We start from the raw sequence: 25,040 nt of genomic DNA, 5'->3' as shown, positions 1-25,040 counted from the left end.
ATGTGGCCCAACACAAAATCATAAGTTTACTTAAAACATTATGAGATTTTTTTGTGGTTCCATGCCATAATATATTTAAGGTGTGGTCCAAGGCAACTCTTCTTTTTTCAGTGTGGCGCAGAGATGCCAAAAGGTTGGACACCCCTGGACTAGATTGATAGGCGACTTGGCCAGAGTTAAATGGCCAGCACAGGCAGTCTGAAACTGGATTCTCTGATTTCACTCACTGTGCACACACCCTTTTTTTCCTACATTTGGGGGACCAAAGTCAGGCTTATTATATATAACATGTTCCTGCGCCCTTCATCCAGGTCCTGACAGTTCTATCTCAGATTTCTTTTTTACTCAAATGTAAAGTTTATCGTTGAGAACCAACAGGTATCTACAATTTAAATATATTGCTATAACGCTGTGAGAGAGACATCTGCCAAAGTCGATAATCAGATTAGGGGATTGAGAGAGTTAAATACTCAAGTCCTTATTTTCAGGGTTATATTTAGCAGAAAGGAATGGACCTTGACCTTATAAAGGCACCTTTTCTTGAAAAAATACTGTCTTTTTTATACCCTATCCTAAACCTCATTAGTTATACATTGCTTGCTTGAGTGTCGTAAGCCCTCCAAATGTTCATTCATTCTAGCTTTATATGGAAACGTTTTTGTATCTTAAATCCCATGAGAGGGAGAGGGACAACCTGCCATTTGGTAGCAGGAAGAGGCAGTAGCTGTAGTTTGAAAAAGGTATACATCCCCCAGGACTCTCACTATCGTTTTTTTCTCTTATTGACTATTAGCAGAGGGGAAACGGAGTTGAACTGAAAGGTCTGTGCTAGAAGACAAGGGAGTACACTGTTCTGGACAGGGCACACCAAATGAAGCCAGAGAAGGGAGACCTGTTGCTACTGACCAGCTGAATCTCCCAAATTCTCTCTCTCTCTCTGACAGTGGAAGTCACTCCCTCTTCCAGTCAGAGATGAAGCCTTTGGCTATTCCTCTCGGTCCTGACTCCTGTCGCCTTTTCAAGGATTTCACTCTCCTCACTCCTTTGCAACATCAGCTCTGCCCCTCTCTTATTCTTCTTCACTCAGGTTTTAATCATTTCTCTTTGGGGTGATCTATTAAATCTTTTTCATCTCAGACTTAAAGTTTACAATTGAATTGAAAGTTTACAATTCTTTCCTGTTAGGGCCCCATGTAACCTCTGCCTTTTCCAGTAAAATGTATCAGAAATGTGATCTTCACTGTCTGTCTCCACTTCTTCATCTCCCTTTTTTCCGCATTTCATGCCGATGAGGCTTCCATATTGGGAAGAGGAAGAACAGCAAGTGCCCTTATCACGGGCAGCTGGTCATGTTGCCTAATCTCCATATAGACAACACTGGAGCGGCTTTCCCCGCGTTTACCAAAGGCCACGTTGTTCCATCTACATTTTGTCTAACCTCTCAGCCTACTCAACAATTTCAAATATTTCCTCATTCTTGAAATGCTTTTCTTTTAATCTTTATACCGCATTCCCCTGATTGCCCCCTGCTTAGCTGACTACTACTTCCTAATCAATTTGTCTTTCTCCTCTGCCTGCCCCTAAAGGTTGGGGAAACGCAAGGCTCAACCTTGAGAACTTTTCCCTACCTGTGCTCCCTTCTTATATGACTAAGTGTATTCTTATTCTTTTACGTTAAAAGTATTAAAAGTATTAAGTATAGTCTTATACTTGTAATATAAAAGTTTAATAAAGTTTAAGAATAATATATATATTTCACACACATACATCCATATATATATGTATGTATGTATATGGAATCTGCATCTCACTTCTGAATTCCAAACACTTAACTCTACTTCACATCTCTAGTTGGGTGTCCTAATTTTGAGTCTTGATCGTATACCCCCAATTTTTCTCCTTTCTATAAATGACACTCCTACTTAGATTCTCAAGCCAAAAACTTTGGAAAAATTATATCTCCCATTCCTTCATTGCCAAATCTATCAATAGTCCAGTCAATTCTACATCCAAATTCCATTTTTAATCTTCCTGTTGTGGACAAAAAGGGGCCACATACCAAACCTGACAAGCTCAGGAGAAGCCTGCGTGGTGGCTTTATGAACTGGGAGACCTAAAGTGACCACATAGGATGGTCTGAAATTAAAACTTTTTAACTAAAAGCAGTTTATGGTGGGTAGTCTTGTCCTAGGCTTGTCCCCGGCAAGTCAATCTTTACCTTAGTTGAGCCTGTCTATTGTCTTTTTGCATCTGTGATAACATACCTTTGAAGTGGCAAGGTAACTTATTGTTATTGTGTTCATGGTTGACTGTTAACTATCCTGTACACATCTGTGTAAAAGAAGTTTGTGTCTACCATTGTATGGATTATCCAATTCCAGAAATCTCCCTGATTTACTCTCGCCCACCTCCCTAATCTATCACCAATGGATCACATGTTACCTACCTACACTTCCTCTTTTGATTATAATGTATAAAATAAGGTGAAAAACTGGCATTTGCACAAACATTTTTTTTAATCCATTTAGATTTTCCTTCCTGGTGATTGCCGTAAGTTTTGCCCAAGCAAACGTATAAAAATTCATACAGGTTTGGACATTTCTTTCATTGACACTGTATCTCTTTATATCCATGGTCAGCAATACCATTCAACTCTATCTGCTCTTAAAGTAGACTGTTACATTAGATTCTTACTAAAACTCCCAGTTTCCATTTTTTTTCTTCATGTAACCCCATGCAGCGAAGTATTTTTTACACATCAGACCATATCGTACCACCTGACTCCTTCAAAATAAAATTAAAACCCCCTGTTAGCTCCTCATTCAATTCCTCACCATGCAAGTCACTCATTCTGACTCTATGTGATCTGAATACTGCCCCCTCTTACCCCATCCCACCATTCTCCCTGGTCTTACTGATGAGGGTTCAAATGATAGAAAATTTTAGTTCCAGGTAACAGCTAATAAGCTTAGTAATCAATGTGTAAAAAGCTAATGTTTCAGGAACTGAAGGTAGGACCCACCCTGACTCCAGGAGACCATGAGCAATTCCACCTTTGTGCCTCAGAAGGCATGCAAGCAACCCTGATGGTATCTGAGCCACTGTACTCCAGTGTGAGATGGCCACCACCCAAGATACAGATAAACACCACTGCCCAAGACACAGATGAAAGAATGTTGCGACCTTTTATCTGATTAACTTTTTTCCTGAATTCCAATCTCTTTACCTACACTTTGTTTTAAATAAAAAGGGTTGGTTGAAAATGGAATTGAAGGTGGTCTGTTGGGGTACATAACCTGATGTCTTCTCAGATTGCTGGCTATCTGAATAAAGTGCCCACGAGGATTTAATCCCTGTCTCTGCTTACTGGGTCTGGTAGATAACAGGCAGCAGAACACCTGCTTTTCTGGTTTCATCACTATACTCAAGTTATACTGTATTTTCTATTATCCTAAAACACAGTGTTTCTTCCCACCTCAGGTCCTTTGCATGAGCTGTTCCTTTCACTTATCCCTTCTCCCTGCATGAATGCTCATCTCCTGACCTGCACTGCCTCCTTGGTTTCACTGGCAGTACCTCTGATCAGTCTGTATGATGTTGCCCCACATCCCAGTCACTCCTTATGACTTTATGGTTTCAACAAACTGTCATTAGAGCATTTGCCATGTGAAATCACTATGTTCATGAGTTTTATTTTACATGTCTGATCCTCTCACTATTATGTAAATTCTATGGGAGCAGGGAACTTACCTTTTACATTGACCCTTGCAGCCCGATGTTCAGAACAGGACCTGAAGGATCTCGTATATGCCTGTGGAATGAACAGATTACTTGTTATTACCACTATCCCTCTTCTTTTCCAGCATCTTGAAAACCCAGTTTGCTCAGTAGAAACAGAGTTGCTCTTGGAAAGAGGGTGACTTATAGAATATATTTGATTGTCTACAAGTCACCTACACCTTAAGAATAACAGGTTAAGAGAGAATGGTATCCATGTAATAAAATAGCAACAGATACAAAAGCAACTGATGTTCAAAAACCAAATACGATAAAATGTGTAATTAGTTTGATTAGATAGAAGGAAAACAAAAATAAAACTACTTTTTATGTGACTGGAGAAACAACTCAACTGGAAAGAAAGATTTATGCAGTGGTGAAGTATAAACACAGTAAGAAATGAGAAAGCTGATCTTGTTTGCTATTGTAACCCCTGGCTATCAAAAGAGCACCTGGCCTATGGTAGTTACTCAATAAATATCTGCTGAATGAGTGAAGGCTTGTTATCTGCCATTATTTTATTGGCCCAAGTAGAAAGAGGGAAGGAAAAGGGTAGATACATACTATGAACTGATAGAGGCATTGCATACATGCATTTAACACAGTGTTTTGCACTCAGTACATGCTAAAAGGTTCTTATGTGATATAATCCCATTTAATTCTTATCCCAGCAAACTCACTCTCCTTTGTTAATTTCTTCTCATCTTCCTAATTTTACAGTGCCCCAGTGTCTATTCCTTTGCTTTTTCTCCTTCCTATTTACTGTGGTTGTTCTTGCCTGTTCTTGTGGCTCTCTCCTATGCTCTGGCCTCTCCCTAAAGTCCAGACTACACATTTAAGTGAATATTTAACAGACATCTCACTAGAGAACCCCCTTTCCAGTACCCATTCTCAAAAAATAGTGTATCCCTTCTTGCACTTACTCAGGATCAAATCATTAAGATTATCTTGACTTTTTCCTTTCCATTTTCATTCTGCATCTTCTCTCTCAGAGCCTCCTATTCTCTCTACCTTCAAAATATATTTAGAATCTCAGCACCTGTCCCACCCCCTTCCATTCCTGTTACCCTGGTATTGGCCTCCATCATGTCTCATCTTAATTATCAAAACTGCCTCTTCTCTGCTTCTACCCTTGCCCTACCGTCTACTCTCTAAAGAGCTGCCAGAATAATGCCACTAAAAGATATGAGTCTATTTAGAGAGATAATGTCACTCTGTTACTCAAAACCCTCCAACATTTCCTAAGTCACCTAGAGGAAAGCCAGCATCTTTACAATGGCCTGCAAGCCCTCCACAGTCACTGATATCATATACTATTTCCCCCAATATTCACTTGGCTCCTCATATTCACCCTGGCTCCCCGCTCCCTTTGACATATTGTTTCACAGCACAGTCTTCTCTTAGACGTGGTCCATTCCTTCCCCTCCTTTGGGTCTTCACTCAATTAGCATTGTCTCAGAGAAGCCTCCTCCAGCCACTCTCGCTCACTGATTGAGACTTTTCTCTTGATGTTTCCTATTCCCATTTCTTTCCTATTTTATTTTTATTCTTAGCTGTTATCACCATTTTATAGGTTGCAATTTTATTCTTTATCTTATTTATTGTTTTGTCTTCCTCATTAGAATGTAAGTTCTTTAGGGGTAAAGTTTTCTAATATTTTTCCTCTGCTTTACCCTCAAGCATCTATCTAGAATAGTGTCTGACACATAATAGCACTTAGTAAATATTTGTAGGATAAACAAATAAAATATTAACTTTTTAAAAAAATAGCCACAAGTACAATGTTGAGATGAAAACAAATAGTGTAAGATAAGACAATTTATACCTACATGATTACAAGTTTATTGTACACGACAGAGTGTATTTGTTTCTGAAAATGTTTCAAAAAATGGATGTTTATAACTCAAAATATTTAAAGTAACCTAGCAACATTTCTATTTCAAAGAATCCATGATTGATCCTCTGTATAAAACAAAAGACTTTACAATTTTATTTCCCCCTAATATAGCTCTTATAAGTTAAACATTTTGTTTGTCAAGTTTTCTTATTTCAAAATGTGCTAATGTATGATGTGTAAAAACAGATAGCCTTACACCAGGCTGTTTTAATTCTAAAATAAATTAGCAAAAAATCGCCCTGGCTGGTGTGGCTTAGTGGATTGAGTGCCGGCCTGCGAACCAAAGGGTAGACTGTTCAATTCCCAGTCTAGTGCACATGCCTGGGTTGCCCACCACCTCGCCAGTAGGGAGCGCGTGAGAGGCAACCACACATTGGTGTTTCTTTCCTCTTTCTCCCTCCTTTCCCCTCTCTAAAAATAAATAAATAAAGCCTTTTTAAAAATTAGCAAAAAAACGTAATGGAGACTCTGAAAGATGTTGGTGAGACACATAAGCTACTGTACATAATTCTATTCTCCCAATATCCTCTCACCCACATCTACAAAAACCAGTGAAAACTATAAACTACCTAACATTTTCCAAAGTCCCTCTAGGGGGCAGTATTGTCCTCATTGAGAACCACTACTCGATGGACATAGTAGGACCGTGATACAGGTCCTCCCCATCCTCTTCTGTTTTGGACCTGAGCTACCCTAATGATAGCATGAGGAAGAGGTCAAATGCAAATATCTTCTACTTAATGGGGGTGTGTTTTTCTCCAGGGTTAGCAGTAACTGCTACTTTAATTTGTTGGTTTATAAGTCTTCAGTCTTCCTCTTATATTCTGGTGAAGAAGGGGTTGGGGTGTTTGGAAATAGGGCCAGAAATCTGATCTAGCTCCATTTAGGACTTCCATGGAGAGATGGCCCAACCTGAAAGCAAAAAATATGAACGGTAGGTAGTGGGGTGGGAATAGAGGTTGGGGAGGTTAGTGAACTCTGCTCTTCTTTTTTCTATGTAATTGTGGAGTATAAAAAGACACATTTCTTTTCCACTAATTTGAGGAAGGGTAACTGAGAGAAGTGTGCTGGAGTAGAAAACACCCCAGGCCAGAAAACAAATACCTATGTCGTAGCACCAGCTCTTTCTCCACCCATTGCGTGATTTTGGATATTTTAATTCTCTGGACAACCTTTGTTTCATTGGGAAAATGGGGTAGACAGTAGGTTAGAGGTTATTGTATCTGAATCATTTAAGCTTTTGCATTTGATGCAACTCTGAGCATTTGGACTCTCCGTACAGACAATATACACTCCTTTCTCTGTATGTCCTTGAAGAAGGTGAGAATTTTGATCCTCACTCTTTAGATTTTTTCATATAAGATCTGTGGCACTGAATTTAGTAAGCATTTTTGAATCTAAGATTCAGGTGTATTTTACTTAAAATATTATTTAACGTAGTGAATCATTGCATTTTAGAGTTAAGAAATTGTTTGTAAAAATTGTTCATAAGATGAAGTTAGATACCTTGTGCTTTTTTCATGCCTAGGTGAATATCTGACATTGCAAGTGACTTTCCAACACTTCGCAATTCCCTTCTGTATACCAAACACTATACAGAACAATAGGTACTGGCAAGGACATAAAAGTTAAGACAGATGTGCATGCTTCTGTAAAGGTCCTTATAATCCATAGTGTCTTAAGTTTTTTCAGAAGAGCCAAGCCGGATCCTTGACCAACTGATTCATTGAGGGTGAGCTCTCAGGAGAAACATCGGAAGGGAGGAGGAAAGCAGGGTGAAGCAGGGGAAGTTAGGCACAGGAGTGGTTTCAGAAGCCTAGCTTCATCCTGAACCCATGGGGACCTCTGGAAGGTCCCAAAGTATGCCAAGGTTTTTCAGTTCAGGGGCAAGTGGTATTAGCTATCAGAACCCAACTTCAGCCAGCCATTTGCTACCGGTCACCTACAGAGGCCAACTGGGGAGCTAATCTCCCAGGTGTCTGTGGTTGAAGCAGTTCCCATCAGCCAAGGACAAACCCATGTAGAATGTTTGCCCTTGGCAGTCAGAACCCACAGCTGCTGAGGGAGAGTACCCTGGAAAGGAGAATCTGGGTAGGGCACCAAGACTTTCTACTACGTACGGTATTAAAGGAGCCAAATCGTATCTTTATGATATCCCTTTAGAGCACTTATAAAGCCACCTATCTGTGACATGTAAGACAGCACAGTGTGGATGTCTGCAGGTACAGTGAGTAACCCAGCCGAAGTATACTAATGCTTGCTCCATGCTACACACTGTTAGGCAACCTTTTTTTCTCTCAAGAAATCTACCCTGTAGGTAGTATTATTGCTTCTACTTCCTGGTAAGCAGAGGCACAGTTAAGTGACTTGGATGGGGCCACAGAGTCAGCAAACCCCAGTGAATGATCATTTCATTGGTAATAATATAGTATGGCTTCTGTGGAACAGAGAAAATGAAATTCGAAGCTCTTCTTCAAATCAAAGGGTTAATGTGGGCTTACATTTAAACCAGTTCCCAATGTGATTCTTATACTGAAGTCTCAGAGCCATTGTCAAGTGAAATACGTTTTCCAAGTCGGAGAAAAGTTCCGTACAAGATAATATCAACAGGTAAAAGTGATCAGCAGAAATAGACGTGCTTGTGAACTTTGTAGGTAGTTTGAAGGGAGTGAGAAAAAATGTCTGAATAAAATTGAGAATAGGCTCCCAGATACCAAACCATAATTACACAGGAAGAAATAACCTTCTTGTCATCATCTTGTTTCTTTAAAAATAAAAAGAACAAAATAGTAAGAATAAAAGGTACAGGAAACACTGGCTTTTAGTACCCACAAGGTGTTCTTTTGTACTTCTGTGCTGGACTCTGTAGGCATTTATCCCTAAAAGTATGCTAAGCTACCTCTTTCCCAGAGAAGAACAGGACATCGTAAAATCGGGAAGGGAAATATTTCCTCAAAGGTTTTGAAAATAAAAGCACTATATAAATACAAGGAAATAAGTTAATTGCTGATACAGAGTGTTTTTATGTAGATGTACAAGTTGTTCTCTGAAATCACGTGCACCCCGACTATGACTACTTCCATAAAAATGTCCTTATAACAATTGGACCACAGAGTCAAAGGAGAAAAAAAGTAGAGATTATAAGCACGATGCCACCTGGCTATCATGAACTATTTTCCAGGCAATTTCATGTAGGTACCACCAAGCTACTGTGCCATTTTTCCCATTGCTGAGAGTTCGGAAGAAAGAGTTTGTTCTTTCATGATGATATTGGTAGATCGGACTCCCTAGGTCCCCCTTATCCTGCTGTGTGAGCTCATCCAATTCATTGCGACAGTTACATGCAAATTTCAGGTATTGTCTGGAGAAACACATTGAAGTAATATGAAAATTATTTTTATGAGCTGAATGGCTTGTTTGCTTTATTTCCATTTTATTGATGCATATTTCAACCCAGTCTTTATAAAGAACGGATAATGACACTTTTCCTTGGTTCTCTGTTAATACCAGATTAAATACTCCAGCGATTTAGATGATTAATGGAAAGTCCTCAAAATGACCTTAAACTAACTTGAATGGTGTACATCATATGGTGGAGGGCTTTAGAGCTGGAGAGGAAGGTTGGAAATCCAAATTTTTACACCGTGGGGGGAAAAAATGAGGGGAAAAAAGAAGGTGCTTTGTGTGTTTAAGATTACCCACTGACTACACTGACCTCCTTGCAAAACCTACTAGCAGGTGTTTAGTCTACTGCTTGGTTTAATCACATTAGTGAAGATTATAAAGAAGCTTTAAAATCCCAAGGCCGGTGCTCAGTGCTAGAATTGTTCAAAGGGCATTCATGAGAAACCAATTGTCATAGGAGGTTAAAACAAACACACAAAGAAAGAAACAGTTCACTCAGTAAGTTAAGAGCTGAGGGAAGGGTTGGCTGATACCGACTTGAAGCAAGCCCAGCAATCGGGTGTATGAACTCACTTTCTACCTTTTAGCAGGCAGAAGATGCCGGTGATCAATATTGAGGATCTGACAGAGAAGGACAAATTGAAGATGGAAGTTGATCAGCTCAAGAAAGAAGTGACACTGGAAAGAATGCTGGTAAACCTGTTTCTTTTGCATTCTGTTTGTCACTGGAGACGCTGTCGGATTTACCAGATCAGAGACCATGGAACGGGTGCAGAATTTGCCTTCCCCAATTATGCTTTTCTGGCATAAAGGTTATTTTAGTCTAATGATTTTTAAGAAACAGCCAGGAAAGTCTCTGAAAACCTGAACGATTTGCCCTTTTGTAAGAGGCTTTTTTTACACGTGTAAGGGAGATCTCCATCTGTGAGGGTGTCCTCCTCTTTGGACTGGGAAGAGAAGGACCAAACCTCTGGGAAACTATTATCAAGGGAGAAGGTGGAGACTTGGATCTGCTTCACAGCCTTTTGCTTGTTCACTGTGCTTTGCCTGGGAACCTCTCACAGGCTGCCCTCAGCCCCACTCCTCCCACCCATCTTTCCTTTGCCTTTAGCTGGACACGGTATCCAAGGTGTCTTGAGCCATTTGGGGCAGTTCCTCAGTTTCCCTGGTTGTTTCCCATGTATACAGAAGGTATACATGTGATTAACCTTTTGTTTGTTTTGTTTTTTCCCACTGTTGATCTGCTTTTTTATTGCAAGGGGTTTATTGCAAGCCAAGAGCCTACAAAGGTAGAAGAAAAATTATTTTTCCTGCGCTACACCTTTCACTGGAGAGGCTCAATATAGTTGAAAATAAAGTGTGCAAGTAAAAGTTGAACAGAGATTAAGAAAATAATCACAATTACCTTTTGACTTAGATTTTAAGTCAAAGAATTGGCAAATTATTTTCCATGGGCTAAATTCAGCCATTGCCTGTTTTTGTACAGTCACTAGGCTAAAAACGTTTTTATATTTTTAGGGTTGTTAAAAAGAAAATCAAAAATGAAAAGAATATAAGAGAGAGACCATATTTTAGCTAGGCAATAAAATAAAGAGCAATGCATACTGGCCTTTTGTTTTTATCTTTCTAAACTGATCAGCTTCTCTTTATTTGATGCAATGCTTTGATGTTGTTTAAATACTTTTACTCAAGATCTCATCCCCTCTAGCACTGTCATGGCCAGTAATAAACGAGTACATTCTATTCCTTCTCTGGAAATACAAATTAGTTCAAGTGCACAAACCTAGGTTCCTTCCCAAAACATCTGACAGGTCTTAGAAATGGTCACCAAGAGTTCTCTGACATTAAAGGACATAAATGGCAAAGGTATAAAAGTTTCACCAAAGAAGCAGTGACTAAAGCTTGGAAAATGTAGATATTTTAGATTAGTTTGTTTTTGGAAAATTAGTAGAAATGATAAATGATAAAAGTATATACTCTTTCACAAATGATAAGAGTATATTTTGTACATTTTTTTAAAACTCATTTTATCAGGACAAAATGGAAAAAGGAGTGTATTATCTTCATACTTAGTTTAAAACTCTTACTCCCTATTAAAAATATGAATTTTGGCTTCTTTGATGTTTAAAATTGTCTCAAACTTTTCTGTTGCTCTTTCCACATAGGCAAAACATATTTTGCTGTCAAGATCAAATTAAATCTATAAACAGAAGAAAAGCTTGGAGCACATACCAAAAAAGTTCAAATCTTTATCTTTATAATTTGGGGAATTTAAAATATAATTTAGGGATAAAGAAGAGTTATTTTTTTCTTCTTTAGTTGAAGCAGCCAATGACCATTTATCATTTACATACTCAGAATTGTGATTTTGTAAGCAATTTGGCTGTCTTCACGTTTATTACTCACTTGTTGCATGTCCACATGCAAATTTTCACTTTGAGTAAACTTTACGTGCATCACCCTCTGTCAGGTTTTGGGTTTCTTTTCCTATTATTCAGTGTCTCCTTGCTCTTAGAAGTCAAACTAATTTAATCTCAGACCGACAAACTGCACCCAGACACACACACAGCACACGACTTTGAGGTTCTGAACCCACAGCTCCGACATAGGATGGCTTAGTGGCATTACAGTGTGGCTCAGTGGGTGGGCTCTGGAACCTGTCTCTGGTTCAGATAGACTCCACAGCTTTCTCCCTGTGTAACCACACTCACTGGAGTTGTCTAGCTTACCACTACCTCTGTTTCTTCTGTAAAATGGGCATAGTAATAACATCTAATGCAGAGGGCAATGGGGAGGAATAAATGGGATAATACCATGTGAATGCGCATCTTTGTACTCCAGGCCCTAATGCAGCCAGTGTCGCTCTTGCTAGTTCATAGATGAAGTAACTAAACCTGGACTAAGATGTACTCATGGAGCTGGTCAGTGGGCAGGGCCGAAATTCAAACCTGCAGTGGCTGAATCCAGTGTCGATGCTTTCCGTCAGCCTATGTAGTACTGAATTAAATCATATATACTTATAAGAAGCCTTACCGAGGTCACTTTAAACACATACACTCACATAGGACTTCAGGTGATTTATTGCTCTTTGTGTCCTGAGATCTTAGCCAGACACTGCCAGCCTCCTGAATTAGGACAGCAATGTAAACCTCAGTCCCTGACATCTGGTAGGGGCTGAAAGAGCTGGTGTTTGGAAGAGGGGGAGAAAGATGAATTTAAATCTCAATTTGGAATTTGGGGGAAGAGAAAGAATGAATCCAAATGACTGCATGTTTTAAAAGTGTTTACACACCACATTTTGTCCTATGAAGGAGCAACCTTACCAGTGCCTTGCTCCACTTAGAAGTGATTTGTTCCAACATGAGTAATGTTTGCAGAGTTGTAATCTCAAGTTTTATGTCTAATGTTGCTTGGAATATGTATACAATATTGTCATAAAGATGTCATTAAAAAACAAAACAATACATTGGCTAGGTAACAATGGAATGGTCACTTCATGGACTGCCAAAAATGAAAGTTTTTTGTGTGTTAATGTCATGAATGATGCATTAAGTGAAAACCAACAAGGTAAAAGTTAAAAAAAATGAATACTTTGTTCCCATATGCACCTATCAATGTACACCCACCCACATGTATTTACATGTGTATAGAACACTGTCTCTCTCTGAAAGGTATGTTAAATGGTACATTAGCAGGCTCTGGCTAAGTCCATTAAATTCCTAAAGCCTGACTCTTCACGAGTTATTGCTATAATGATGAAGATAAGTGAGGAACCAGCTCATAAACAAAACAAATTATTCAGTTCAGCAAATATTTATTTGTTGAGCACCAACTAAAGGTAGGCTCTTTTCTACATGCCTGGGGTACATGTGAACAAATCAGCCATATTCCCCTGACCCTTGGGAACTCATCTTCAAGTGCATTGTCATGATCAATCCCTGTAGATGAGTTTAAGATGAAATTACAGGTGAATACTTCTGAGATTCCAGGAGTGGTGATAAGCCTGGAATTTAACAACGATTCATTCCCTCCCACCTCTACAGGCCACAAGTTTGGAATGAGAAGAAATATGTAATTAATGTTCCCTCTGCTGACATCCTTGACTTGTGTTGCCAACTGTGTTCTGATCCCTGGATCCCGTCTCCGTTTAAGAAACTGGAGGCAGTGTCAGCTGGGAACCCTTAGCTGGAGTGTGGCCAACTCTTTATCCTTTGCCTGGAGATGTTCGAAAGGACAGGGGAGGGAGCAGCTATTTCCTCTGGTCTTCTGAAAAGGACATATGCACGGGCAGAGAGCAGAACCACATTAAACAGATGGAACACAGCAAATTATTACGATGAGTACGTTCTTGGATTCTGCAGCACTGTGTGTTAGACCCAGTGAGTCATCTCTCTCCTTTCCTTTCAGGTATCCAAATGCTGCGAAGAAGTAAGGGACTATGTGGAAGAGAGATCTGGGGAGGATCCTCTAGTAAAGGGTGTTCCTGAGGACAAAAACCCCTTCAAGGAGCTGAAAGGAGGCTGTGTGATTTCCTAAAAATAAAATTTAAAGAATCTTTGGCATACCTTACATTTTAATGGCAATATTGATTTTTTGCATGTATAATAATATTATTAAGCATTTACATAAAATTTTAAATTTCCAAATAGAAACTTTTAATAAAAATTGAGGTGTGACAATATTAAGTCTATTTTTAAACATTTACTTAGTATAAGGTTTAACACATAATTGACAAGAAGTATTGATTGAGCCCTTCAACAATAATTACTATGTTTTATGAATGAGTCTGTATTATATTGGTTGTCAGCAGATACTTAATGTTTTATGTTTCTTCCCTTCCCTTCCCACACTCCTAATATTCTACCTGGACATTTCATGGTTAGACTTACATGTTCCCAAACCTTCTCTCCTTGCCGAATTAGGAAGGCTAGTCTTCTGATTCATGGAAGACCTATCTTTGCAGACTGTGTGTGCTGGAGATTTTTGTGGGTCTGTTTTCAGTGTCCCTTTCTCTCTCAACAGCCAGGCAGCAGTGCTGGTTTTAACATACCCTCTTCCTGCATCCTCACTGTTGTAGCTGTCACCAGTGATGTCCCTTTTTCCCAGAATGCCAGCTGGATTGAGGCTTCAGTCTCTGGTCACAGAGCACAGTGGCTTTAACCAGCTCCAGCAAAAAGATTAGGAGAAGTCGGAGGGGTCTGGCTCTGGCACTTGGGTGCCTAACTGCCTTTAGATAAATTACTTAATTTTGCTGGATCTCAGTTTCTTCTACTGTAGGATAGGATAATAATGGCACTAGCCCTTTTTCGTGGGGGTTAACTATTACCATAGGGTGACTATAGCACTCAGCATATCGCCTGGCACAGAGTAACACCCAATAATTAATATTACTATTAGAAAAGGAACGAGGCGAAATGTCCAGAATCCTTTAATAAGGTAAATGCTATTCCATCTGTCCTTTTTCTGTAGCAGCGTAAAGGTGAAATGGTAGAAAAATAGCTATCATCCTGCCCATAGGTTTCCTCCGGGCATCCTACTGAGTTCGCCTAAGCCAGATTTCACTCCCTCTGTGCTGAGGACTAACACCTCTACTTCCATAGCAAGTGACAAGTGTTAATGACCCCAACAGGTGAACTATTTTTGTTGGTGGTGCTTCCTTGTTGCTTTCTCACAGGTACAGGGCTATTTTTGGATATCTGCCATCAAACATTCTGATGGATTGTCATCCTTTTAAAAAGATAAGAATTATTGATTATTTGGTCCGGAAGGGAATCTAAAGGTCTGTTGTCCCAAGTTTGGCTCCAAGCACTGTGTCCACCCTCTCTGGCCACGGTAAATGCTCAGCAAAGATTATAGACTCTTGTCCATCACCTTCATTTTGGGATGACGAAAATCAGGGCTTAGAGGAGTGAACTAGTGAATTTTTTAGGTCTAGACTCCAGACCTCTGGCTGAACGGTTAGCAACACACTCTACTATATATCCAAAAAAGGCTTGGGATGTTAAAGATTTCCAGGATATGCCACTGGAGTCTCATCTCTTTTTCTTTAAGAAAAGCTCTTTGTCCCCTTGTTTAAAATTACAAAAACCCTCTCCAGCCAGCCTCCAGCACTTGCTATTCCCACTTCGTTTTCCTCCATTGTACCCATTGCCATCTAGTACAATACATGTTTTATTTGTTTAATTGTGGTCTCTCTGCAGGGAGTTTCCATGTGCAATTTAGTGTTTATTAAGTGTTCCATATCTTATTTTCCTGATTTATAAAAATACAAAGTCTTACCTATGGAATTTAGTAACCTATACAGTCCTATTCCACACCTCCAGCTTTTGGTTTGGAGCCAGACAAGTCTAAATTAAAACCCTGGCTCACTGTTTTTCTAGATGAGGGCTTTGGACGAGTAACTGCAACTCTGAACTTCAGTAATCTTTTTATGTATGAAATGAGGGGCAGTTAGGATGAATTGTTACATGAATATTTAAAATCACCAGATCAACGATGAGCATATAGAAGAACACTTAATAAATGTCCTCTATTACTATAAACCCTGTAGACTTCCTTTAGTCAACAAACTTAAACATGAAATAATCCCTTCCATTACATCTCAGCTTCCCATCTTCTAGGGCTCAGTCATACTAATCATGGCACCTAAAATGTTTCTCCACTCCACCTCATTTCATTCAGCCTTTTGAAATCCTATTTTTCTTCTGAGGCTTAATAAAAACTATCTCCTTTGTCCCTTAACTTCATCCCAAGAGTATTGGATATCTCTTGAGTCATTTAACATTAATTCACTTTCTCTTATTATAACACGTATGGTTGTCTTCATTTCAATAATATATTGTAAATTCTCAGGACAGAAGTTCTGTTCATCTTTGAAAGTGCCGTACCAACTAATAAATTGTCTCTACAATCGAATTGACTTAATGTGTGTGATCATATTAAAAGGAGGCAAACAGTACTTTTTATACTGAATAATTCAGAATTCTTGCTGGCTTATTAATTAAATCAATAGTAGGGTAAAACTCCTGCTGCTTCAAAGTACAGATTAGCAGTAGAATTTTGAATAAGATAAACATCATAGGAAGGAAGCACAGAGAAAGATGGTCCAGGAAGAAGGAAATGAAATCATGACTGTCCCGCAGCCTCCCATAGCTACAAGTGGCAGTGAATGCCTCTTTCTTTCCCTGCCCAGAAATTGTTGTTTCAGGGACATGAATTAGTAGGTTAAATGGAATGAAGTAAAACTATAGGGAAAGAAAAACTACTCCAGGCATAGCCTTTGCATTTGGCTGGTTAACAAAAGTCTCCTGATATCAATAGTAAGAATAAGTAAAGTGTACATACTTACTATATCATTTGAGATGCTTGTACTTTCAGGGTGTTTCGTATGCATAGGTGAGTTTAAGTTTTAATAAGAAAAACTCACTGTTGTTTTTATTTGGATTGATTGATGTGAGCAACGTTTCAAAACAAGGCGAATGTCAAACTTCCTAAATTTCTAAAAGGATGTGTTAACATGAGGGAAACAATAAACCGAGTAATGAGACTGACCAATTACATGCACTGAAGATTAAAGTCTTTTTTTTTATTTTAATATAATCTTTTTATTTAATTCTTGTTCAAGTACAGGTTTCTGTCTTATATTCCCAACTGAAGATTAAAGTCTTGTATGAACATCATTTAAAAGAAATCATTTTGATATCATGAATTATTCGTTTTTCAGGTAACTGGTGCATCAGAAACTGACCATCCTGTGACTTCCCATTATCTCCATCAGAAAAGGAATCTTATGCACCTGATCACATGAAACGAGTCAGTCTGTGAACACTCCCATGCGAATGCATTTATTCACACTACCAAAAACAGAGACAGAGGGAATGTATGTCCTGAAAGAACCACAGGAAAAATAAGAACTGTGGTCTTTCTTGGTTCACGTTAGTATAAGATCAACTTCAACATAATTGGCCTCAAATTTTTCTTACAGTTTTCTTTTTATGGATTTTTAACAACATACTTACTACATCGGAAAAATTATTTTTCCTTTTATTGCATTCCAAGGTAAATATTTCATGATCTCTGCTCTTTTACACTTTAAAAATGAAAATAACCACAGTGTTAATATTATTTTTATTAAGCATATTTCTTCATTTTTAATTTTTTATGTAACCAATGACTTTGAAAATTCTTCAGTTACAGTCGACATACATATTACATGTTTCAGGTGTACAGCAGAGTGAGTAGATACATATAACTTATGAAGAGATCACCTCATTAAGTCTAGAACCCATCTGACACCATGCATAAATATTACAATTTTACTGAATATATTACCTATGCTGTTCTTTACATCCCCATGACTGTTTTATAAGTGAAAATTTCTTTAAAACATTTGTTGAAAGATGGTAGGATAAGAAAAGTTCATTTCTGATTACACAAGTCATTTTCACTGCTGAATGGCTTGTGCACATATTATTTCTCTTTTATTAGTGCTAATATATATAACATGTGGGAAATGCTAAAAGTACATTTGAACACAATTGATATGGATTTTAAAATTTGTTTATCCAAAGAATTTTGCTTACAAAATATTTCTGCAAGAATACACATGAAATTGCTCACCATGGTTGCTCTCTGGGAGGTAAATTCCGTGCTTGGGAATAGGGGACTCATTTGTGTGTGTGCGTGTGTGTGTGTGTGTGAGTGTGTGTTTTCATCATTTCACCATTTAAAACCAAACAACAAAGCTTTTTTTCAGAATTCTATGTAATCACGGGATTCAGCATTTCCCAATTTATCTGAGTTCAGCCCATTTACTTAAGTGTGATATCAGCATGTGAATTATTTGATAAGAACAAAACCTCAACAAAACGTAGGCGTGTGTATTTTATCTCTAATTTAAGTCTTGTAACACCAGGGGAACAGTTAAAAAACCATTATGGATTTATAAATATTTTTCACTGCTTGCAACTAGAGATTTCACAGGAAAGAAATTTCCAGATCAAAATAATGCTGTTTTTATGATTTGGAACAGATATACTCACATTAATTTACTTAACCAACTTATTTAATTTGGATGCTGAACTCCTTTAGTTTAGGCCACATTAACTACTTTCGCTAATTCAATTAAGCTATTTTTAACCAACCTTTTAAATTGAAGCTATGGGAAATTAAAAAAAAAAACATTTGTTCTAGAAACGTGTGAGTTTTGTCTTGGCTCACTGCTTACTAACAGGGAAAACTCCAGCAGCTGGTCTCACTCCTTTGAGTCTTGGAGGATCCTGGAAGGTGTGGTATTTTTAACACAGAAAGAGAACCCCCTACCATTTTTCCTTGTGAAAGCAAGTTATCAGATGTAGGTGTATAAGTACAATTAGAAGCAAAATATACCTTAGCTAATTCACCCCTCCCCTGTCCCATCACATATTTTACAAATTAGAAAACCAAAATCCAGAAAACAATAAGCAACTTTTCCAATGATGGCCAGTGTCAGAGCTGGGACTAGAAGCTGGGAGTACTCAGCAAGTAGAGCATTGGTTTTTGAACAAACAAAACCTCTGCTTGAAAAATCGGCAGTGGTTATGAATGTCTAAGACTAACTACCCTGAAATAGTCAATTACTGCCTCCACTCTTACCTTGAATTTGACCCTGTAAACAGCAGGCAATCCCTGGAGAGAAAAAGAAATATCTGACTGCTTGGGAAGGTATCTTACATTCATGCTTTATTTTTCTTCTAATCTTTTCAGCATCATTAACAAGGTTTTAGTTTATAGTCCAAAGGAAAGTTTATACTGCACGCAAACATTTTTCACATCAGACACCTTTCTTGACCCTGCAAAGCAGCAGCTAGATGAATGTTGCTTTCTAGAAAGTGGTGAAACCAACACTGCATGAATCAGGAATTAAAGTTCTTGGTGTCAGGTGTCACCCAGACGTTGGCAGATGGGGAGTGAACATCTTTTGGGGGAGAACGTAAAGATTCTCGCTCTCTCTTCCCTGGCATCATGCGCTTATCCTCCAATCATTACAAAACATTTTCCTGAAGGAAGAATAGAAACTCTGCTGTTGAGGAACCAGACGATAATTTAATGTCAGTAAAAGGCATCTCTAAGTTTTAAGTAGTATTCATAAGTTCCCAGACATTCAACATTTTGGTTGGCTAGACATCTACAGACGTGGAGGGTGTTTCTGAGATCACAGCTGTTTCATACTCCATCTGGAATTTCTCTTAAGTGTCCACAGTTCCCACAATAAATGTGTATCTAAATGGGGGAAAGTTACGTGCTGTGTATTTTTGAAACTCTTGGAGAAGTGACGGTTCATTATTTCCTGCCGGGTAGTGTCCTCATTTTCTTACTTCATAAACAAAACCCGGATATAACTTGGGAAAGGAAAAAAAGGGGGTGCGCAAAAAGCAAAACTTCTGATATTTCTCCAGGGAAGTGGACTAGGGCAATTTCAAACTCTTGGGCCCCAGCCCAGCCGGTCCCCTGCGGGCGTGGCCGGGCCCGGAGCCGGGATCGGGGCCAACATCCCCGCGGGAGATCGGGCAGCGCTTTTCAGGGTCCTTGGACTGAACCCTCCCCGGGATGCCCGGGACAGGCCTCTGGGAGTTGTGGGGACTCTCGCAGGAGTTTTAAGATCCCGGGACACTGGGCAGGGCTGGCGTAAGGGGAAGGTCCGGAGGCAGCTGAGAGCTCAGGACGCTGGGGACCCCCCGCTCGGGGAGGCGGTCCCATCCTGCGCCCGCGGGCGGGGTGCGCAGGCACAGCAGTTATTTTGGGACGCGCCCTGGTCTGCTGCATTTCCAGCCGCTCCACTTCCAGAGCTGTCCCTGGGCCCAGGTCTGGGGCGAGGATGCCGGCCCTGCACATCGAAGATTTGCCAGAAAAGGAAAAGCTGAAGATGGAAGTTGAACAACTTCGCAAAGAAGTGAAGTTGCAGAGACAACAGGTAAGTTGGCTATCCCAGAATATTTCCTTCTCTGAAATAAACCAGGGTTGGCTTTCCCTGGTTTGCTTCAGTAAAACAAATTATTGTTGTTGCTGTGTTTTGTGTTTGCCGCTTCTCTTAAAGGAGGACTTTGGTGGTACCTGGGAACTGCCAGTTGGTATGGGAAATCATAGGAGGTGAAGGAGAGAGAGGTCTGATGAGTAATTTCAAGCCAAGTGAACATCTGAAGAGCCCAGACCAGGGGAAACAGATGAGAAATTTTGCCTGTTCTGACACAGTTGGTGTTAAAAAACTCAAGCTGTAGGAAAAAGTAGCAGATGGCTACTTAGGTTCCTCCATGTTTTTCATTATGGAAAGAATGGTACCTGAAACGTTTTTTAAAATCACAATTTAAAGTCTTTTAAAAATTTCTTTATTTTCATTTTTGTTCAAGTACAGTTGTCTCCATTCTCCCGCCACCACTCCCCCGCACCCACCCCAACCTCCCACCCTCAACCCTACCATTTAAAGTCTTGAATTATAATATACCTAGTTTTAAATTTCACCACCGCTCTGCAGAGGGGTGTAATGGACAGTCCACTGGGGCTTGGAAGCAAAATATTGCAATTTCTGTGTTTATTTGTTAACCTCATCCGTTTATAATTTCCAGTTTATGTTTTGTAAGTAATAAATAGAGTAGCATCTATTTATTCATAAACAATTATACATATACCAAGGTACATATGAAAATTCTTTTTAGTGATCGTGATGAAAAATTGTAGAGACCACCAAAGTGGATTACAAATTGCCCCAGGGTTCAGAAGTCTCCACTGAAATTTGTTGGAGGTTTTGTAATTTTTTCCTTTACTCTCTTACCAGTAGTAGTTTCTTCCTTTTTTCCTTATCAGGCAACCTATAGTCTGGGAACGGGTTTTTGGATAGTTGTTTGTTTCTTTTAATGGAAACAATCCAGTCCTTTCTCAACAGCAAGACAATTTAAACTGATTTAATTATTCAGTGGTTTTAATACTGGAAAAATTAAGAGAAAACAATGGAAATGAAGCAGGTACAGTTAAAATGCTCACTTAACTTCCTGCTATAGTGATGGCCTGTTTAGGACAAAGTCTTATTACTCAAGATGCACATTTTGAGTGATGTTTGGAAGATGTAGGCTTTTTTGAGTTTTATTCTTGATCCATGTGTTTTCTCATGTTTAATCTGTCACTTCCAAATCCTTACTCTTTCTAGATTTTGGAGTGCGGGGTCCTTTCTATCCATGTTGAAAGTTACCGTGGCTTTAAAAATACTGTTGTGTTTAAAGGGAAAAAAACAAAGTTATGGAACCCAATGAACAGGCGGGTTTCTTGAAACTTTAAGGAACCGTCCACTCTGAGCATGTGTTGGCCACTTAGTGTTTTCACACAATGAACCTTAGAGGTTTCCCCTTAAACAGAGTTGCATTTGCTAAATAAAGCATTATCTGCAGAGTTGGAATATCTTAATATTTGTACGGCTATGCAAAACTCACAGGGGAAAAAGAAGACAAACATATTCTAATTATTGAAAGCTTCAGATTAGAAACTGGGGAGGGCCTGAATGCAGCTGACTGAAAATACTCTTCATTAGCAGGTCCTCCCTGCCAGTTCCCCGACATCCAGGTCTGGGACACGCCCTGCTGGATAGGCTTTCCAGCTTCAGGAATTGCAACTGTCTGCCAGAGGGAGAGAAAATTTCACGGATAGCCTTAGGGGAAAGAGGGAGAGGCATTAAAGTCCTACTTATGATATTCAAACATTTTACGATGCACTTCAAATTATAGAGTATTGGTGCTAGACAAACACTAAGGCTCTTAGAGATCATTGGACCCTCTCACTTTAAAGAATAAAAACAAACAAAAAGCAAACCCTGAATCTCCATGAGGCTAACTGTCTCCTCATTTGAGGCCCTAGAGCTAACAACAGGGCAGTTAATAAAACACGGCCTCAAGGCCGTTCCTTATTCTGTTGCTCAGTTGTTCCTGTCTGAGCCCTGTGCTCTGCTCAGGCCAAGGACGGAAAGTCCACAGGCTGGATTCTGGCTCCAGCTAATTGCTGTTCAAACATATCCTCTTGGTCCTGGAAGGAAATACAGCAGAGGAGGACTTTGAGGGTTACCAGTCTCTCTCTTTGGAAACCTAAGGAAGAAGCCTTGTTAAGAACAGACACAATTTAGGGGTACTTGAATCTTAGCCCTCAATTTCTCAGGGCCACAGACCCCTCATTGTGGATACTTGCATCACCGCTTCTGAGAATTCACTTAAAGCGCATACACTCTGTGTGTCAGCAGTGAGGGAAAGTGTTACCTGAGAGAATGGCAGTTGAGATTTTATTTTGCCACACGTTAAGACAGATCATTATATTCCCTAGTTTTAAATTATTAATCAGTGGCTTCTGAGCTGGTGTGCAAGGAGTGTTTTGGGGTGTGGGAGTAAAGTATTAAAATTTCTATTTGGGGCTAGTTTAAAATCTCTACTTTTAGATAATTTCTAGGTTATGTTTTATGACTGTGCATGATGTATTGTCACAGTAGTATCTGCATTTATAAGTAAACGATTTTACATGTTTTGGGACGCACATGCAAACATGTTTTAGTAGGTCACCATTTAAACAGCTGAAGATTACTCATCTAGATTACCAGTTTAGTGCAGACATTTTTGCCTAGTTTTAAGTGGTTTCCAGTGGAATTTGCTTGAGTTTTTACTTCTAATTTCTTACTAGTAATGGAGGTCTTCATTAAGACACAAGTCCCCCACCCCCCTTTTTTTTTTACTCACTCTTACAACCTCTTCCTTAAGGATAGACTTTTTATAGAAACTGTTTAATCCTTTCTCCATTTCGGGTAACATTTAAAATGATGACATATACACAGGAGCCTCAGATTAGCATAATAAGCCTCAACTACATCTTTGCTGATGATTTTTGGGGAAAGAATTCAGAGCAGAGAGACAGAGTCGGACCCCTGGGCAACTTCAGCCTTCCCAGAGTCAGACTTCCCCACTGCTTCTATCACTTTGTGAAATTGCAGAACGTGGCACACCCCCGAGTAGGTGAGAATTTTGGCAGGATACACCCCAGGACATTAGGGAAATTACTACTGTAACTGGTCATTGGCATGAGAAATTGAAAGCAGGGTCTGGTTTAGTTCCTAAAATATCCCGGACACGTCATAACCATGCTTTTGCAGAGGAAGGAAATCATGGGAGGCACAATGGATAGAAATTGCTGAGGGTGATGTATTTCATACAGTGACTTTCAAACTTTGGGACCCTGACCATTGTTAGAAATACATTTTATATAGATTGTATTATTTATTAAATTACATATATGCTCCACGCTGCACTCTTCATATTTTCAGCCTCGTTGTAAGTTCTGGTCATATCCGGTCATATCCTTAATTTCACTGGAAGCTGGTGATGGAGTTTGAACAATGCTGACCTAATCCATTTTGTTTGCCCCTTGAGGTGTCTAAATGTTCTGAAGAAATAAAAAACTACATCGAAGAACGTTCTGGAGAGGATCCTCTGGTGAAAGGAATTCCAGAAGACAAGAACCCCTTTAAGGAAAAAGGCAGCTGCATTATTTCATAAATAACTCTGGGGAGAAAGCTTATCCTCAGTGGAAGAACTAGCTTGTTTTAGTTTTCCGAAATAAAACCGACATGCTTTTTAAAGAAGGAAAAGCTAAATTTAAAGCGGACTTTCTCAAGCACTTATATAGATATGGTTTCCTATTGTATAAAAGCTATGTGCTTCTCATCTTTGCTCACTATCCACTCTTTTTTAAGAGGGCAGAGAGTAGCAAATGTACAATTATGGAAATAAGGACCTTACTTGTGCATGACTCACCTCTTTCAGTATATTGCTTGATGCCTCAAATAAAGTTTTATCTCTGGAAAATAAGTGTTGGCCATTTAAGAAGGCTTTTTTTTTTTTGCATTCACTTTTATATTTCTCCCCGTAAGTGTTGGGTGGTTGGGACATGGATCAAAAGATGAGGTGTTTGATGGATCAGGTCTGCAATCCAGTGCTCTCTACTTCAGGAGTTTGACATCGCTGAGTTCTGACTTCTGGGATGTTTTCCATCTAACATTAACTGTTGCGGAACTGAGACGGTGGGAGCCCCAGGGTTGATAGGAGTCAGCTGATCCAAGTCAGGAAGGAACCAGGCCAGACCACAGTGCATTAGCACTTCCTCAGTTCATCACCACACAGATCCTGTTCAAAGTCTTGCTGCCTCCGTGGCCCTGGGAAAGTGAGGGGGTCGACAGCGATCAGGAGGAGTAGCCCTCGGGGCCAGCTCTGTCTGTGAACCCCAGGGGAGCTGCATGTCCCACGTGATTTCCAGGCCCCGGGCACAGAGACCCTCCAGTGGTGTGGCTTTGGCACTTGGCTCTGCTCCCACTCCTGCCGGCCTTTTCCAGCGCGCATAGGCCAAGCGTGTGTCTTTTCCTTCTCTTCCAAGGGGACCAGTTAATCTTTTACCCATTTCTAAAATTAACTTGCTCTTATCCTCGTTGACTTGTAAGAATTATTCATATATTCTGATTATTCATCCTTTGTCGTTAATGGGAATTGCAAATACCTTTGCCCAATCTGAGGCTTAACTGTTGCAGCGCGTCGCAGCTGCAGTGGTTTTAGCCAGAGTTTGTGGTCTGCTCTAATCCTTTATGGAGGCACCTGCAGGTTGGACCTCAAAGAAAGGAACTTCTCTTTCTTTGTTTGAGAATCCCCCCCCCTTTTTCTGATTGTCGGGTCCAAATGGCTCCAAGTTTGAACCAAACGATAAGCAAAACCCTTGCAAATTAGCTTCAGTTCAAATGAGCTTAGTTACTAACTCGCCCTGTAGTTTTAAATGGCGAACCAGAAGCCCAGGTTTCTCCGTGATTAGGACGTTTGCCTGCTTAGATGCATAGGTGTACCTCATTCAGCCAGAGAGGTGCCTGTGACCTCTGGCAGCTTCCTAAAATATATCAGCACCCTCACTCCAAAACCAC

General features: G+C 39.6%; 2 protein-coding genes and 1 long non-coding RNA gene across 4 annotated transcripts; 2 read left to right on the top strand and 1 right to left on the bottom strand.

Moving 5' to 3' along the window:
• Positions 1 to 9,474: 9,474 nt before the first annotated feature.
• On the top strand, positions 9,475 to 13,648 carry GNGT1 (G protein subunit gamma transducin 1). Of its 2 annotated transcripts, none has more exons than XM_037046472.1 (3): positions 9,475 to 9,577; positions 9,670 to 9,772; positions 13,487 to 13,648. In XM_037046472.1, exons 2-3 carry the CDS (start codon positions 9,677 to 9,679, stop codon positions 13,613 to 13,615), a joined length of 225 nt encoding a protein of 74 aa, XP_036902367.1. In that variant the 5' UTR covers positions 9,475 to 9,577; positions 9,670 to 9,676; the 3' UTR covers positions 13,616 to 13,648. The 2 variants fall into 2 exon arrangements, with proteins under 2 accessions (XP_036902367.1, XP_036902366.1); XM_037046471.1 differs by having other exon boundaries at positions 9,667 to 9,772.
• Positions 9,708 to 23,946, top strand: GNG11 (G protein subunit gamma 11). Its single transcript, XM_037046473.1, has 3 exons — positions 9,708 to 9,772; positions 19,889 to 20,030; positions 23,509 to 23,946. The coding sequence occupies exons 2-3, from the start codon at positions 19,935 to 19,937 to the stop codon at positions 23,632 to 23,634; spliced, it is 222 nt and encodes a 73-aa protein (XP_036902368.1). The 5' UTR covers positions 9,708 to 9,772; positions 19,889 to 19,934; the 3' UTR covers positions 23,635 to 23,946.
• On the bottom strand, positions 14,727 to 17,410 carry LOC118987354 (uncharacterized). Its single transcript, XR_005066548.1, has 2 exons — positions 16,731 to 17,410; positions 14,727 to 16,642 (listed from the first exon to the last, which is right to left on the bottom strand). It is a non-coding gene; the product is annotated as an uncharacterized LOC118987354 (long non-coding RNA).
• Positions 23,947 to 25,040: the final 1,094 nt, after the last annotated feature.

Source organism: Sturnira hondurensis, unplaced genomic scaffold (assembly GCF_014824575.4).
Source record: "Sturnira hondurensis isolate 20B ecotype Veracruz unplaced genomic scaffold, ASM1482457v3 Scaffold0005252, whole genome shotgun sequence".
NCBI classification, from domain to species: domain Eukaryota; kingdom Metazoa; phylum Chordata; class Mammalia; order Chiroptera; family Phyllostomidae; genus Sturnira; species Sturnira hondurensis.
This window is presented reverse-complemented; position numbering and strand designations above follow the sequence as displayed.